A 17,501-nucleotide genomic window follows, 5' to 3' on the forward strand; every position below is an offset into this window, starting at 1 on the left:
AAAAGATGTGTAACTTTTCATACCTATTCTTATGCTCATTAGCTAGAAGATGTATATAATTAGATTCAAGCAATCCGCTGCCCGTATGTTGTAATATTCCAATTGGTATTCATCATTCCTATGCCCCTAAATCAATTAAGGATACCTTACATTGTCTAAAAAATTCCTTCAACTGTGTAGGATTTCTAATAAACTGATTTTCATAGTGGTAAGGAATGCACCTGATAGTCTGAGTTTGCAGGATCAGGTCCTAAGCAAGTACTTAGTAGTCAGATTAAATTTTTTTTTTTAATAGGAAACCAGAGATTTCGAAAGTTAAGGTTTGTTTTTATACATACATTTTCTGGTGTATAGGATTAGCAGACTACTAAAATGGATCTTGAAATATTGGTATTTTTGTAGCTACGTTTCTTTGAACATAGACAACTTTGAATAATACTGCTTTTATGAAGTGTGAAGTGTAGACCGATCCAAAAATTCATTGTTCTTAACAGCTTTAAAATACTAAATTGAAAACAGGTTAAGTTTTGTCATCTTGTACATAGAATTTCAGTAATCTTAATTTTTCCTTGACAGAGACCACTTCGAAACAATGAAGTGTCTACTTGGTTCTCTTTTAAACAGATTTGGTCAGTATGTAACTTTATAATTAAAAAAGATTCTTTGGGATCTTGTTTTGTGAGGAGTTGTACTTGAAAACAGTTTTCTTTGTGAGAATGGGTAGTTTTTTCTAGTCTTATGATTTAGTTAATAAAATCCAAGCTTGTTAATATATTTTATAGGGTAATCTCCTATGTGAATAATGTTTTCCTATTAGTCAGAAAAAATCAGTACTACTTTTCTGTGTGTGACTCCTTATTTTTTTAAGCAGATCTTTTTTTCTCTTTTTCTAGAGGATGTTAAACAAGTTTTTGGCCAGACCACAATTCATCAACACATTCCATTTAACTGGAATTCAGAGTTTGTGCAGCTGCATTTTGGAAAAGATGGAAAAAGACGCCTAACGTATGCAGAGTTTACTCAGTTCTTACTGGTGGGTATAATGCAATAAAGTTTGTCATGAGTATCACAGTTCAGGGCAACTGCATCTGTATTCCTTCTCTGTAGTCCCTTGAGGGCACGCACTCTAGGCTCCTGGCTCCTCAGCCGTCACCTCTCTTGGTAGAGACACGCATTTCTCCCGCTTCTGATGGGGATTTTTCAGGCTGCATAATACTCTGCTTACACAGTGATACTGCCAGCATGCCAGACTGCCTAAACAGGTCAGTGTCTGCGTTTTGCTTTCTCTTCAAAGGCTTATAACAAAGTCATTTATAGCAATTATAAGATACCACCCAGCCCTTTATAGGCAAGCATATTTATTTTTAAAGTGAAAGTATTCCAGAAAAAACATATTTAAAAAAAAAAAAGTTACTACACATGATAAACACTTACCAGAGGTCATCCATCAGTCTTATGGCTGTCCAGTAGGCAAAAGTCCTGGATTGATGTCCCACAGTTGGACAGAATGTCCTGCTGGTTTGATGGATCAGAAAGAAGGCCTTGAGTCAGTTTAAATTCAAGCTATTTATCCAAAAGCCCTTTCTTTGTCTGTTAGTCTCTGAAGAATCCAGTTTGAACTAGTAGATGCGAGCCTCAAGGTGGTGGTATTTCTCTGGAGGTGTTATAACCTGAGTGAATTTTCCCTAATCAGTACCTCACTGTTAGTTCCTTGGTCACCCTGCCCACAGAACTGCATACATTCCCTGGCCCACAATGATACATAAACTTAGTACAGTGAGATCTCCCAAAGATATTAGAGGTAATTGCCATGTCTGTCACAATGAATAGTAAGAAATGTGCAAGAATCACAAATAGTAAATTTAGCGAACACCATATTGGCAACATAGCTAACAATGCTGTATTTAAGCTCTTCTTACTGTCGGAAGGCTGGATTTTAGAACTTTATGCATTGGCAATATAATCTGCTTGTGGTAAAATGGTTGAATCTAGGTAGTTGTTACTTTTTTGGCACTTGAATGTGGCATGAGTATTTTTTTTAATGGATCTGGCCCACTGTTTCAAGCTAATCTTTGAGACATGAGGGGGGAATACCCAGACATCAAGACATTTAAAAATTGTAGGATATCTTTCACTAGGAGAATCCAATATGTTAAATAATAATAGATGCTTGTACCAAATATTGTGCATTTTGAACTCGCTTGCCAAAACTGATATTAAGGAATGCTTCATTTGATTATCAAAATTCTGTGTTTACCAAATTTGTGTGATTTTAGTGGTAAAATACAGTAATGGTATTCCTTCTGCTGCAGACTTCTTACACACACTGTTAGTTTGATACCATTTAATAACCAAATAGTGCAACAGATAGAAAATTCTATTTATTTTTGCCTGTGCTGTGTAGAGAATAAATAAAAGATACCTCCTCTGGAGGGAATCCTTTCATGTCTATGCTTTTGGGTATATTGCTACACATAGCAAAATATCATACAAACGAAAAATCAGTAAATGATTCTGAAAAAATGATAATGCTTGCTGTAAGTAAAATGAGATGGATGGGTGCCTTGTTTGAATCTTGAACATACTGAGTGCCAGTAAAGATTTTACATAATAGTTTTAAAATAGGAACCTACTTCAAGACCACAAGGTTGTATTTTTTTATTTTTCTGTTTATGCAGGGAAGTTATTTCACAGTAGGAGGTGGTATCATTTTGATGAGGAATAATTAAGATAATGTTATTGAGACAAATGTTTCAAATAGACTTTGTGAAACAGAGCCTAATTAACTCTTTGCCTGAAGAGGATGTAGGAGATCATAAATGCAATCATATTCTCTTGGTTTTAATAATGACTATTATTGCTAAATACCTAGGCTAGACATGTATGCTGACTTTGGTAGACTGTAAATCTTGGTTCTGTATCTGATAATCCTGCTTAGTTTAGCTGCTTATTTGGAGGTGTGAAGAAAAACTCAAATTCTAGAAGAAGGTAATTGGATTGGTAATTGGGTATGGAGTCTCACTTGTGGGTCATCAGTGCAAATCTACCCTGGTTCTATAGTGATCAAGTGCCTTTCAAATTGGAAAGCTTTGATAGCCTGTGTAAAAAGGCTCCCGGTTCCTAGGGAGCAGGTGTCTACATCACAAAAATTCCATAATTACTGATGTTATATGCAGTGTAGGTGTAGCAGTGTTGGTCCCAGGATATTGGCGAGACGAGGTGTGTGAGGTAATATCTTTTATTGGACAAACTTCTGAAGTTGGACCAACATAAGTGGTCCAATAAAAGATATTTTCTCACCCATCTTGTCTCTATAATGACTGACAGTCACATTGGCACTTGGTAGACGTCATGGACTGAATGGGCATGGAAAGTAAATGGTGCCTTGCTACTCTGATGAGGAGGGCAAGGGGTTCCTTCTACTGCAGGGTCCAAGCACTGCTTTTTGATGGGGCTGAAAAGCTTGCATGACCAGTCTTTATGGTGGACCTCTGTGTGGGTAGAGTAGTTATTTTGACAGCACTGGAAACAGGCACCTTTTGAAAACTCTAAAATTTACTTACATAGATATATAAAAAAGGAAAAATATTAGATTCTTCTTCGAGTGCTTGCTCATGTCGATTCCATTTTAGGTGTGTGCATGCCCACGTGCACAGTTGTCGGAGATTTCTGCCTTAGTGGAATCTGTAGGGCCAGCTGTAGCGCCCTCTGGAGTGGCACGCTTATGTGGCGGTATATCAGGTGCCGCGACCCTGTGTCCTCTCAGTTCCTTCTTATCACCTGTGACAGCTGGTTGGACTGCCTTGTCTTGCATCGCAAGAGCAGTAGCGGTTTCTTCATAGACTTAGTTCTACTCGTTGTATATAGTTCATAGTAGTTAGTTCTAGTGTTTAAATTAGTTAGTAGAGATCTGGTTGGGAGTTTGCCCCAAGCGGGACATGCCCCACCCTCCTGGCTTCAAGTTGTGTTCGGCGTGCAGCAGGCCGATGCTGATCAGTGATCCCCACGACAGTTGTCTCAAATGTCTGGGAGAAAGCTACAGAAAGGACAGGTGTCGCACCTGCAAAAACGTGTGCCCTTGAACCCAGAAGGTTCAATATTTTGCTGGACCTCTCAGTGGCAACCCCGTTCCGGCTGACGCTCAGGTCGGACCTTTTGTCCCAGAGCCACGGCAGTCTTCTGCACCCAAACCTGGCAGTACTACATCTGATGGCTTGGCTGCTGCATGGTCCCCTTCTCCTTCCACCTGGGCTGTGGCCAGCCCAATGATCTTGCTCTTTGCGCCTACAGCAGCAGTTCCGATGTGCAGCAGGGCAAAGATTTCACTTTGGCTGTGCACTGGACAGCTGAGAGGCATCTGGGGTGAAGGTGAGGTAGTTGGTTAAGTTGCCATCATGTTTGTTGGAGGCTCCAGGTGACCAGAAGTCCTGGGATTTTACTGAAACAGTCTGCTCAATTTCAACATAATTGTGACACTGCAGCAATTTTAGTAAATTGGTATATCTAGTTACCCAGTTCATGTAGATATGATGTCATTACTATCCTTTGCCTTACAGCATTGTGCCCTTACGTTGTAAATGCTGAAGCTATGGCAGAAACTGTTCTTGGCACAGATTTGAGTTACTCTTCACATGTGTAGAAATTTTGCTTTGAATTTCCTAACCTTTGGTACTCAGTTTTTCCTCCTGACCTTCTCTCTGTATGTGAGTCAGTCTCCTTGGTCTAAGGTCTAGACCTTGGACCTTAGGCAGCAGGATACCACAGTGGATGCCAAGTTACCTCTTGGCATTCCTGATGTATAAATACTTTTTATATTACCCTTAACTTGGACCAGATGGGTTCCTTAATGTACTGCAGCTACTGTTTTGTAAATATTGCTTGCTGGTTTTTAGTGAAATCTAAGATTAAAAGTAGTTCATATTTCTTGCCATCTATCCACTCCAATTCCTCTGGAACACACACTTTTTCCATATTCATATTCTATTAGTGCAGTTTAGTTAATCCTCATTTCTGACACAAGAAAGCTAGATGAACATTTAATCAACAAGCTTTATTCTAAATGCAAGAGGAATTGAGATCTATTCTTGTTGTAAACAAGTGATGCTCAGACCTAAGTGGTTCAGGAGCCAGTTCACAATCAGAAAGAGCCACAGTAGTGTGAATTCATTGTTTCATTTACTATTTTATTGATATAAGTCTCACAGCAGAATGATTGACCAAGTATTTTACAGTTGGTTAATAACAAAGTAAAAACATCCTGATTGGTTAATAATTAAATCTCACCGTGTTTTAATATCATGTGCTGCAAAGCCACAGGAGATGCATTAAAGAGCCACTTGCGGCTCACAAGCTTCAGTCTGAGTTTCACTGCTCTAAACAAATAAAGAGCTTCCTCTGTGAGATGCAGTCCCTCATGACTTGGACAAGGCTTAAATACTAAGATCTGCTTCAAGAACAACCATCTCAAACCCAACCCCAGAGTTTAAAATCGATTGATTGATCAGCTTTTGTGTTGGCTAATGTATAGGTCTGTCAAACACATTTAAACATTAGCTAGGGTTTTGGTCAGTTTTGGCATGCTGGTTGATGAGATAATAATACCTGTAAATGAGACCTCACAATCAGCTGCAGTGGAAAGGATTGTGTTGCAGCTAATGAATGCAAGTCAATTGGAAATATCAGCCGTACCTGAAAATAAATCTCCACATAACTGGAAAATGAATTATGTTTTTAATTAGCTGTATGGGAAAGCTGAGGTGAAATTCTAGGTGGGAAATCCTTTCATTAAAACTCTGGTTCCAGGGTGCCTGTGACTGTGCAAATTAATTTTGCATAAACAGTTATTGTAGCTTGTTGAAATTCAGGCTCCTATCATCAAGGGATAAACTTGTTTTTTAAGGTATGTGTAGGGATTACAGAAACTTTAATCTAGGGAGGGTTCAGTGGGTAAGTATTTTGCATTGAGAAGCAATTAAGTTTGTTTTTCTTATATAGCTGCTTTTCACCCATATTTTCTAAGCAGTCTTAGGGTGAAAGATGTGAAACACCTCTCAGCTTGATTAAAAAGCAAAATTTATTTGCAAATTAAGTTTATTTACAGTTGGTGTTTAGTGGTACCATTTTGCTTATTTTATTTTATTTTATTTTTTTGATATCCCATCACTTCTCCCAGACTAATGCTAGTGGCTACTGAGCATACTTTTGAAGTATAATTAGTCATGCTGTGAAATGTCTTAACTTTCAGGCTTTGAGATGGCTAGATTGCATACACTTTTCTTTTAAATTAAACAGTTTAGAATTTTATATTGTTATGAAATCTACTGATGTTAAACAAGTATGTTCCTTATGATGGTATTTATATACCAAATCTGGCTTTCCTTTGCTGTTTTTTGTAACGAAACTTTAATTTTATTGTGTAACTATTCCCTGAATATACTTTTCCACCACCTCTTCACTTTGCTGATGTTTTGGATGGCAGTGAGGGACAGAGGACAATTGCTCTTTCCATTTAATTCTGAAAGAAGATGTTTGTCTGACTATCTCAGATTAATCATACCCATAAAAACTGGGTTAAAATCCTTGCAGTGAGCGTGGAGGGGTGTGGATAGTTTTCTCCAAATCTTGAGAATGTGCTCAAACCATTTAGGGTACATCTACATAGCAAAGAAAAACCTGCTGCTGGCCCGGGTCAGCTGACTTGAGCTCATGGGGCTCAGGCTGCAGGCTGTTTCATTGCTGTGTAGACTTCTGGCCTCGGACTCAGGTCCTAATCAGCTGATGTAGGCCAGCAGTGGGTTTTTTTTTTTTTTTTGCTGTGTAGACATACACATAGAGTTTCTAAACTGTGCAGAGGAAAAACCTTTGATCACACAGAATCCCCGTCATCAGGCCAGGATGGGTTTGCTGAGTGACTGTTCACAAATTGGCCGTGTGTGTGTGCGCGCGCATAAGGGGTGTGTCATGGTCCATAGGAACCACAGGTGCTTTTATGCCTTCCTACAGCTGTCATCTGCTCTTCCCCATTTGGCCAGCTGTTGGGGCATGGGGTCAGGTGGCAGCATTGTGTGCTTTGCCCTGTACTATTACTGTGTTAACCAAGTTGGGTAATTCTTCTCCCTAGTTAAACCCGCCCAGCACGTGCGGAGCATAGAGAAACGGTGTTGGCAAGATAAGGATGAGGGAAATAGGATTGTACAGGAGGCCCTCATTAGTAGGTCACCTGCGGCCTGATGAAAAATGGGTCCTTGGATCCTGGTCATTATATCCCGTGGATAGTGCCTTGTTGTCCTGTGGTGAGACATTGTGCTTGTCCATTACTACATTCTCATACCGACATTAGTATTATGGTACTGCTGTAAAGTTTTTAATAATCCCTGTGGCTATCAAATTAGGGCATAAACTGCTACCCTGACAATGAACTAATTTACAATCAGAAGCAAGGAAATGTAGCAGGACAGGCTGGAACTGTGTCCTGCACACTCTCTGCTCTACCTTGACATTTCAGTGTACATAGTCAGGACTTGCTCTTTATACTTTATGGCAGGTTGTGCCTAGGTCCTGTGGCAGGGCTCCCTGATTTATGCAGCACTGCAGTGCTGAATTCTGCCAATCCAGAAGTTCTCTGGCAGTTTGAATAAAAAAAAAAAGATGTTTTAAATGTATTTAAATAAGAGAGAAGACGACCCTCTTTAGCATGTTCCAGATATTCATTTTGAATATTCATGGTGTTACTGCAATGGATGCAAAAAATGAGCATGTTCATATGCTCGATGGTATTCAACAGGGGTACAAGAATTTTTGTGTCCAGTTCATCATCTGAGCTCCGTGCAGGCAAACTCCCAAGTTGCTGCCTGCCTCAAGTTGACAAACTTTGTTTTCTTGCACTCTTCCCATCTAAAGCCTTCCCAAACTGCTTGCTTCAACATTTGTTATAATAAATGAAATTATAGTCATAGCCAGGCTGAAGCAAGAACTGACATGGCCACCTTCAGCCAGTGAATGTTGTTGCTGAATTATAGCATCCCCTCCCTAGCCTCCCCGCAGGGGGTTGTAGCGTAAAGGAAATGTGACAGACCTGGAATCGTAACTCAAATTTTATGGCTAAAATATTGTAACCTCCATAAGCATTTCTCATTAGAACCAGAAATTTTTGAATAGTTTAGTGGGTAAATTAGAGTATTGAAACATTTAGCAGTGCTCATTTTTTGCCTAACATATTATCTTGCTTCCTCATAACTTGAAGACCAGGTACAAATTCTAAAGATGTTGATTAGAAATTAAATTAAAACTGTTTCAGAAGCCCATGAGGCCAGGATGTAAGAAGTCGTGGCACAAATATTGTATTTGCCATTTGTTTCTTATTCTTTATCCCACTGAATACTGGCGTTGCCTATGAGACAAATACTGATTTCCTCTATTTATTATTGAAGACATTGCACCTTTAAAAGCAGCATAATAGTGAATCTTGATTAGTACAAGGTCTCAGTTTAATTTGACTTTTTAGAATGTTTTTTAAAAATGTGAGTAGTGGAGAGAATAGCAAAGTGCATCTGTCCCATTGCAAGACAAGTTCAGTATCTAGGAAAGCATTCCACACCAATTCATTTAAGCTGTGGCTTAGAAATAAGCAATATCCTTCCAGGGAAAAGACATTTTAATGAGATTTGAAGCTGCAAGGGATAACATTGTAGTAACTGCTGGAATGTCTGCATTTTCCCCCTCTTCCCATTAAAAGGGATTAATCCTAAACAGGGGAGTCTACCTGTCTGTGTCTTCACTGTCACTATGTGTTGGACAATGTCAAAGATTTTCAGTTGGTTTTGTAGTAAGTCAGAATCTGTAACTTGTCCTATGCTAAGTTTGGATTTTGTTGGTGTAGTTTAGTCATAAAAACCTCCAGTTTTTCACCGAAAGGAGCAAAACAATCTGCCTGCTGCAAGGAGCAGGATGTAGATGACTGTAGGAGAAGATGTAATTTTGTAATTTTTGGAGTGATTACTTGTCATGTGTCTCTTCTCCTCCCCCCCCCCCCCCGCCCCCCGAGTACATTTGAGTCACAAGCTGTGAAAACATTGAGTGCTGCTATCAGGTAAATCAAATGATTGATATCCATCTACTATTAATGCTGATATCTTGAAAGGTGATCGTGGTTCGGTAGCAGTGGAAATAACAACAAAGGTGTGGTGATGCAAAGCTTTCTAAACTGGCTTCTAGTTTGATTTTACCTTTTTCACTACAGCATTTGACAAATAAGAGACCTTCTGTTTTAAAAGAAATAAATAAAGATGCCTTGTGAAGGAATATTCACATTCTCCTCCTTGCAGAGATCATTTGTGGGAGCTGAACACAGACAAATATAATTTTACAAAGATTTGATTGACCTACTCTAAAACTTACAGTAAACTGATAAATGCTCTCTGATGTGACACCTTTGGTTACATTGAAATACATAAATAGGAGCACTCCTGTATGGTCTTTTGAAACTCTTGCTCACATTTCTCTGGTAAATGAATTGCAGAACCTAAAGGGAAGCTAGTGAGAAGTAAGCTAGGGTGTGAATTTAAAGCCCAAATTCTGCACTCACTCCTTTTGTGGACACTTCTGTTTCATGCTAAGTGTGTCTGCACAGGAAGTTAGGGCAGAATAGTTATTTGCACTTATAGCTATTCCACGTTAGCTATTCTTGGCTCTTCCCTGCATAGACAAGCCCAGAGAAGGAAGAGAATTTTGTATTTGAGATGTAGAAAAATATTAGTGGAGACCTTATTTGAGGTTGAACAATAATAAATGCAGAACTCTGTCCCTATCTGGGGGGAGGACAACATGTAACTCTCTTTTGTAGAGCATCAGGTATGCTGTGGATTTTAACTTTTAATGTACATAATACAGCTAAAGCAAAATATAACTTTGTTTTAATGCATTTTCAGGAGATACAGTTGGAACATGCAAAACAAGCATTTGTGCAGCGAGACAATGCTCAAGCTGGAAGAGTCACTGCCATTGACTTCAGGGACATTATGGTCACTATTCGGCCACACATGTTGACACCATTTGTAGAAGAATGTCTAGTAGCAGTAAGTTGTGCATAGCTTATTTGTACTGTCATAGAGATCAGGGTCTCATTGTGCAGACACAGAGACAGTCCCTTCCCCAAATTTATTATTCTGTTTGCACCCTGTGCCCATCACTTGATACATAATTGTCCACATACACAAACTTAGACTCTCATCTCAGGCTATATCTCTTCAGAGATCCTCCTGTCAATTCCTCACACAAGAGCCCAAGCAAATTATGAATGGTTAAAAACCTTGGGCTGTGTCATACCAACATATTGTTCTATCATGGCAAATTGTACTCTATTCCAACAAGCCATTGCTCCATCTGAGCAATCGTTCTTGAAATATTTGTTTTGTTAGCTTAAAGTTCCACTAATAGCTCACAATTGTGTGTAGTATCTGGAACAGTGAAAGCTGGAAATTGTCACTAGAAACTGTTGAAAGAGCTTTTCAAACCATATTATAGAATGAATAGAAATTAGATAAGACTTTGGTTGGTTCATCCAGTCTATTCTGTGGCAGTTTGGGTTTATTCCCTATAATATATTCCCCCCCACCCCCAATATTTTTCCATTCAGATTTTAAATGTATCACACACTACACTTTCCACCCCTTCCTTTGGTCAGTGATTCCAGCCTTGTGCTGAATATCTTAATTTTGGACTAATTTGGTCTATATCTTTGTGGTAGTGCCTAGATCTGAACCTGCTACTGTGGGTGAGGTCTCTTCAGAGCCATGTAGAGAGGGTTGCCTCTGCATATCCAACCTAACAATGACTTGCATGTGTGTCTTTTTCTTTTCCCCCATCTCCTGTGACATATCTCTTGTTTTCAGTGGTCAGAAATGTGCTAGGTTATGAATGCTGTACTTAAATTATATTGTACTGAATGTACTTATTGTATTTAACCAACACAGTGTGCTCTGAATTGAAATGTTTGGGTTAACCATTTTTAAAATGTGTTTTGATTAAGTTTTTCTGTATATCTATAAGTTTTAAGATTTTCTCAATTGAAGAAATAAACCAACTTATAAAATATGTCCAACTGAAACAGTATTGAAACTTGAACTCTGTAAATTACTGCTGGTCATGTTGTTATAATCCTGCATATGTATTTGTTTAGGCTTCTAGGGGTGGGGTGAGTCTTACGTTCTGGTTATGATTAGTTTCAGTAACATAAGACTCTTCATATGGCTATTTATTTTGCATTTAAAAAGAAATCCCTTGCTACTGTCATTGTTGTAAACTAATGTTGTTTCAAAGCTTTATTCAAAGATTTTCTTGATCCTAAAGTGTTGCAAAACGGTTAAAATAGCTCCTCTCCTTCTCTCTTTTTTTACTCTCTCTGTTGCAGGCTGCTGGAGGTACCACTTCCCATCAGGTCAGCTTTTCCTATTTTAATGGATTTAATTCCCTCCTTAACAACATGGAGCTCATTAGGAAGATCTACAGTACTCTGGCTGGAAATAGAAAAGATGTGGAAGTGACTAAAGGTTAGTAGAAATGTTCTGATTGTGCAGTCGGAGCATTGGCTTGGGGGAGGGAACTCGTTCATGTGCTTTTTAAAGCAAACAAACAAACTTGTGCCTGTGTTTTCAGCTCTTTGTGGTGTATTGTTCAACCATTCATGCTCCTGTTTAGTCCACCCTCCGGGATTTCCATTTTGTTACCGCCAGGGAGAAAGTCCTAGGAAACTGAAGATGTCTGCGGGGGAAGGGAGCTGGGTGAGGAGAGAATGTAAAGATATTCAAAGTCTTCAAAAACTTCCTAGGACTCCTGCCAAATTGGCAGCCTATTAAAACTGACCTTCAAGGGTAGTTGAAGAATTCCATAAACTTGTAGTGGCGGCATAGTAAGCTGATCTACAAGCTTGGAACAAGATGTTATCTGCTCTATCTAATCGCTTTTATAGAGAATTCCCTCTGCAACACCAAAGCTTCATTTAATGTGGCCCACTGGGACATATACATGAAAAGGTCCACATCTTTGTTCATGGGGTGTTTGGATTTGTTGTTGTTGTTTTTTCCCCTCGGACCCACAACTGATTGATACCGTATGTCAGATATCTTAAATCCTGCTGATGGCACTGAGTTTGAAAACCAGAAAGCTACTCTATTTCCATGCTTGATGTAGAATTTAAAACATACATTTACATTGTGGTAGGAGCACTTTTTGCAGTGTCTTGGTTTAATACTAAAATGAATGATGACTCTGGGATGCTCGGGGTGTTCTGTTTTGGTTTGATTAGTTTTCCTCTCTCATATATTTTTATTCTGTTGTAGAGGAGTTTGTTCTGGCAGCTCAGAAATTTGGTCAGGTTACACCAATGGAAGTTGACATCTTGTTTCAGTTAGCGGATTTATATGAGCCACGGGGGTAAGTAGAAATTATCTCTCTCTCTGTCTTTTTTTTTTTTTTTTTTTTTTTTTTTAAAACAGTGGGAAGTGATATTCTAGAACACTGCCTAGAAGTACAGGTAACTTATAGTTGTTTAAAAACCCTCTGTTTAATGTAAATTTCAGTTTAGTGTTTGCTTGGTCCTCACAGACGTATGACACTAGCTGACATTGAAAGAATTGCTCCTCTGGAAGAGGGAACACTGCCCTACAATCTTGCTGAGGCTCAGAGACAGGTAAGAAAAGAAGCTGCAATGATGCTTTTAGCATACTTTTTTATTCCTTCCACCCTCTCAATGCCCTGCTCCTCTCTTCTTGTCTGAGTTAGCCATGTTTCCTTTCTTTTGCACTTTATAACCTAAAGAACAAAGGGTATTGTTGGAATCTTCACTTTAAACACCCCCCCCGTCCCTCCTCCCCCTTTCATCCAAAACAGTTGCTAATTTTTTACTCTTGCCATTTAAGAAGTTGAAATGTGATAGATTTGATTGTAAGGATAAAACAAAAGTGTAAAAGTGTCATCTAACCACTTACAAAAAGATGATGTATGCTCACTTACTAAAGAAGTTTAACCCTCCCTGATTATCTCCCTCAAAGTAGTTTTTAATGAGGAAGGAAGACTTTCTGATTTCCGGTTTCAGAGTGGCAGCCGTGTTAGTCTGTATCCGCAAAAAGAAAAGGAGGACTTGTGACACCTTAGAGACTAACACATTTATTTGAGCATAAGCTTTCCTGAGCTACAGCTCACTTCATCGGACTCATTCAGAGGAAATACAGTGGGGAGATTTATATACACAGAGGACATGAAACAATAGGTGTTACCATACACACTGTAAGGAGAGTGATCAGGTAAGGTGAGCTATTACCAGCAGGAGAGCGGGGGGAAAAAGCCTTTTGTAGTGATAATCAAGGTGGGCCATTTCCAGCAGTTGACAAGAACGTCTGAGGAACAGCGGGGGAGGGGGAGATAAACATGGGCAAATAGTTCTACTTTGTGTAATGCCCTATCCACTCCCAGTCTTTATTCAAGCCTGAGTTAATTGTATCCAGTTTGCAAATTAATTCCAATTCAGCAGTCTCTTGTTGGAGTCTGTTTTTGAAGTTTTTATGTTGGAGAATTCCCACTTTTAGGTCTGTAATCGAGTGACCAAAGAGATTTGAAGTGTTCTCCCACTGGTTTTTGAATGTTACAATTCTTGGTGTCTGATTTGTGTCCATTTATTCTTTTACATAGAGACTGTCCAGTTTAGCCAATGTACATGGCAGAGGGGCATATATCCCATAGGTAGATGTGCAGGTGAACGAGCCTCTGATAGTGTGGCTGATGTGATTAGGCCCTATGATGGTGTCCCCTGAATAGATATGTGGACACAGTTGGCAACGGGCTTTGTTGCAAGGATAGGTTCCTGAGTTAGTGGTTCTGTTGTGTGGTGTGTGGTTGCTGGTGAGTATTTGCTTCAGTCACAGAAACAACTCTGACATCATAATCGAAAAGGCTGACAAAGGAGGTGCTGTCGTCGTCATGAATGAGTCAGAATATGAACAAGAGGCTGTTAGGCAGCTCTCCAACACCACTTTCTACAAGCCATTACCCTCTGATCCCACTGAGGGTTACCAAAAAAAACTACAGCATTTGCTCAAGAAACTCCCTGAAAAAGCACAAGAACAAATCCACACAGACACACCCCTGGAACCCCGACCAGGGGTATTCTGTCTGCTACCCAAGATCCATAAACCTGGAAATCCTGGGCGCCCCATCATCTCAGGCATTGGCACCCTGACAGCAGGATTGTCTGGCTATGTAGACTCCCTCCTCAGGACCTATGCTACCAGCACTCCCAGCTATCTTCGAGATACCACTGACTTCCTGAGGAAACTACAATCCATCGGTGATCTTCCTGAAAACACCATCCTGGCCACTATGAATGTAGAAGCCCTCTACACCAACATTCCACAAAAAGATGGACTACAAGCTGTCAGGAACAGTATCCCCGATAATGTCACGGCAAACTTGGTGGCTGAACTTTGTGACTTTGTCCTCACCCATAACAATTTCACATTTGGGGACAATGTATACTTTCAAATCAGCGGCATTGCTGTGGGTACCCACATGGCCTCACAGTATGCCAACATTTTTATGGCTGATTTAGAGCGCCGCTTCCTCAGCTCTCATCCCCTAATGCTCCTACTCTATTTGCACTACACTGATGACATCTTCATCATCTGGACCCATGGAAAAGAAGCCCTTGAGGAATTCCACCATAATTTCAACAATTTCCATCCCACCATCAACCTCAGCCTGGACCAATCCACACAAAAGATCCACTTCCTGGACACTACGGTGATGGTCACATAAACACCACCCTATACCAGAAACCTGCTGACCACTATGCCTACCTACATGCCTCCAGCTTTCATCCTGACTACACCACACGATCCATCGTCTACAGCCAAGCTCTGCGATACAACCGCATTTGCTCCAACCCCTCAGACAGAGACAAACACCTACAAGATCTCTATCAAGCATTCTTACAACTACAATACCCACCTGCTGAAGTGAAGAAACAGATTGACAGAGCCAGAAGAGTACCCAGAAGTTACCTACTACAGGACAGGCCCAACAAAGAAAATAACAGAATGCCACTAGCCGTCACCTTCAGCCCCCAACTAAAACCTCTCCAATGCATCATCAAGGATCTACAGCCTATCCTTAAGGATGACCCATCACTCTCACAGATCTTGGGAGACAGGCCAGTCCTTGCTTACAGACAGCCCCCCAACCTGAAGCAAATACTCACCAGCAACCACACACCACACAACAGAACCACTAACCCAGGAACCTATCCTTGCAACAAAGCCCATTGCCAACTGTGCCCACATATCTATTCAGGGGACACCATCATAGGGCCTGATCATATCAGCCACACTATTAGAGGCTCGTTCACCTGCACATCTACCAATGTGATATATGCCATCATGTGCCAGCAATGCCCCTCTGCCATGTACATTGGCCAAACCGGACAGTCTCTACGTAAAAGAATAAATGGATACAAATCAGACGTCAAGAATTATAACATTCAAAAACCAGTGGGAGAACACTTCAAATCTCTTTAGTCACTCGATTACAGACCTAAAAGCGGCAATTCTTCAACAAAATTGAATTGGAATTAATTTGCAAACTGGATACAATTAACTTAGGCTTGAATAAAGACTGGGAGTGGATGTGTCATTACGCAAAGTAAAACTATTTCCCCATGTTTATCTCTCCCCCGTCCCCTCCCCCAACTGTTCCTCAGACGTTCTTGTCAACTGCTGGAAATGGCCCACCTTGATTATCACTGCAAAAGGTTCCTCCCGCCCCCTCCCCCGCTGGTAATAGCTCACCTTACCTGATCACTCTCTTTACAGTGTGTATGGTAACACCCATTGTTTCATGTTCTCTGTGTATATAAATCTCCCCACTGTATTTTCCACTGAATGCATCCGATGAAGTGAGCTATAGCTCACGAAAGCTTATGCTCAAATAAATGTGTTAGTCTCTAAGGTGCCACAAGTACTCCTTTTCTTTTTTCTGATTTCAGTGTGGATGTCAGTTCTGGCATCCAGCATGCTAAATGAAAACGGAAGTCCTTTTTCTAAAGAGATGTACGTGTTCAAGTCTTCAGTACGTTGTCTGTCTGCTGTGCTTTACATTTAGTGTGCCATCATAGTTTAAAAACTAAGACTCTCTGCTGTGTGGAAGGATTCATAAGTTTTATGGGGAAAAAATGTAAGACGTGGGACTGTTCTATGGTTTATCAGAAAATGATCTTTGTCATTATGTGAGGCAAAAAAGAACCTTGGGAACTCCTTTTTTTTTTTAGTCTCATAGGCGTCTTCAATTTTAGTTTGTAATCACGTTTTTGTGGGTCTTTCCAACTTTCTTAAAATTGACGCAGTCTTGGGTGTAGATAGTCTTAGAAAAACATAGTTTAAGGGAAACCAAGCTTTGTATCTTGCAAGACTAAATTTTTTTTTGTTCTGAGCTTTGGGTCTGTGCAGAGACGCCAGTTTGACCACAATGAATTGATGCAGGCTACGTTTTTAGGACTAACAGGCCTTCAGCCAGGCCTCTGTGTGTGTGTGTGTGTGTGTACGTGTGCATGTGTGTTCCATCCCCCCCCATCCAATGCAGTATCCTGGGTTTTTTTTAGCAATTTGTAAATATTGAGTGTACTATGATGAATTCTAATTAGCTGACTCCCAAAAGCTGACCATCTCTTCCTAGAAGTCCTGCAAGGGAGCTAAGAAGCGATTGTGTTGTACTATGTATTAATTAGTGTAAGCTACAGTAGGTAGCAGTAGTGCAGCTAAAACTGCAGTGATGGAAACATCTGCTTCATGCATTCTCTCAAATTTTCTGCATGGGGTCGAATGTCTGTTCAGGTGTTCTTTGTTCTGCGTTATGCTGTTTTTAAGAAGATAGGAAATGCTCAAGAAGCCTGTTTAAATCATCCCCACTTTCGGTTGTCAGTTGTACCTCTTAACTCCTCCCATCCAGCTTTTATTTTACTGTTATCTACTTCAGTGGTTCTGAACCAGGGGTACATGTACTCTTGGCGGTACTTAGAGGTCTTCCGGGGGTACATAAACTCATCTAGATATTTGCCTAGTTTTACAGCAGGCTGCAAAAAAGCACTAGCAAAGTCAATACAAATTAAAATTTCTTTCAGACAATGACTTGTTTATATTGCTCTATGTACTATACACTGAAATGTAAGTACAGTATTTATATTCCAGTTGATTTATTTTATAATTATATGGTCAAAATGAGAACATAAGCAATTTTTCAGTAATAGTGTACTGTGACAGTTTTGTATTTTTATGTCTGATTTTGTAAGCAAGTAGTTTTTAAGTGAGGTGAAACTTCAGGGTACGCAAGACAAATCAGACTCTACAAGGGGTACAGTAGTCTGGAAAGGTTGAGAACCACTGGTTCTACTTGGTGCTTGTAGTGAAAGAATTTCAGTTACCTTGCAGTAAACTGTGATACATATAATTTATTTTTAGGCA

General features: G+C 39.9%; 1 protein-coding gene across 3 annotated transcripts in view; it reads left to right on the plus strand.

Moving 5' to 3' along the window:
* Nucleotides 1-17,501, plus strand: part of SLC25A13 (solute carrier family 25 member 13) — a 127,575-nt gene that overhangs the window by 69,526 nt on the left and 40,548 nt on the right. For 2 of the 3 annotated variants that reach the window (XM_077808070.1, XM_077808071.1), the window contains 5 exons: nucleotides 894-1,033; nucleotides 9,927-10,073; nucleotides 11,408-11,546; nucleotides 12,336-12,429; nucleotides 12,601-12,685. In XM_077808070.1, the coding sequence (XP_077664196.1) occupies nucleotides 894-1,033; nucleotides 9,927-10,073; nucleotides 11,408-11,546; nucleotides 12,336-12,429; nucleotides 12,601-12,685 (605 nt within the window). The remainder of the gene's footprint in view (nucleotides 1-893; nucleotides 1,034-9,926; nucleotides 10,074-11,407; nucleotides 11,547-12,335; nucleotides 12,430-12,600; nucleotides 12,686-17,501) is intronic. The other variant, XM_077808072.1, reaches the window with a different exon arrangement.

This window comes from Eretmochelys imbricata, chromosome 2, assembly GCF_965152235.1.
Source record: "Eretmochelys imbricata isolate rEreImb1 chromosome 2, rEreImb1.hap1, whole genome shotgun sequence".
In the NCBI taxonomy this organism is placed as follows: domain Eukaryota; kingdom Metazoa; phylum Chordata; order Testudines; family Cheloniidae; genus Eretmochelys; species Eretmochelys imbricata.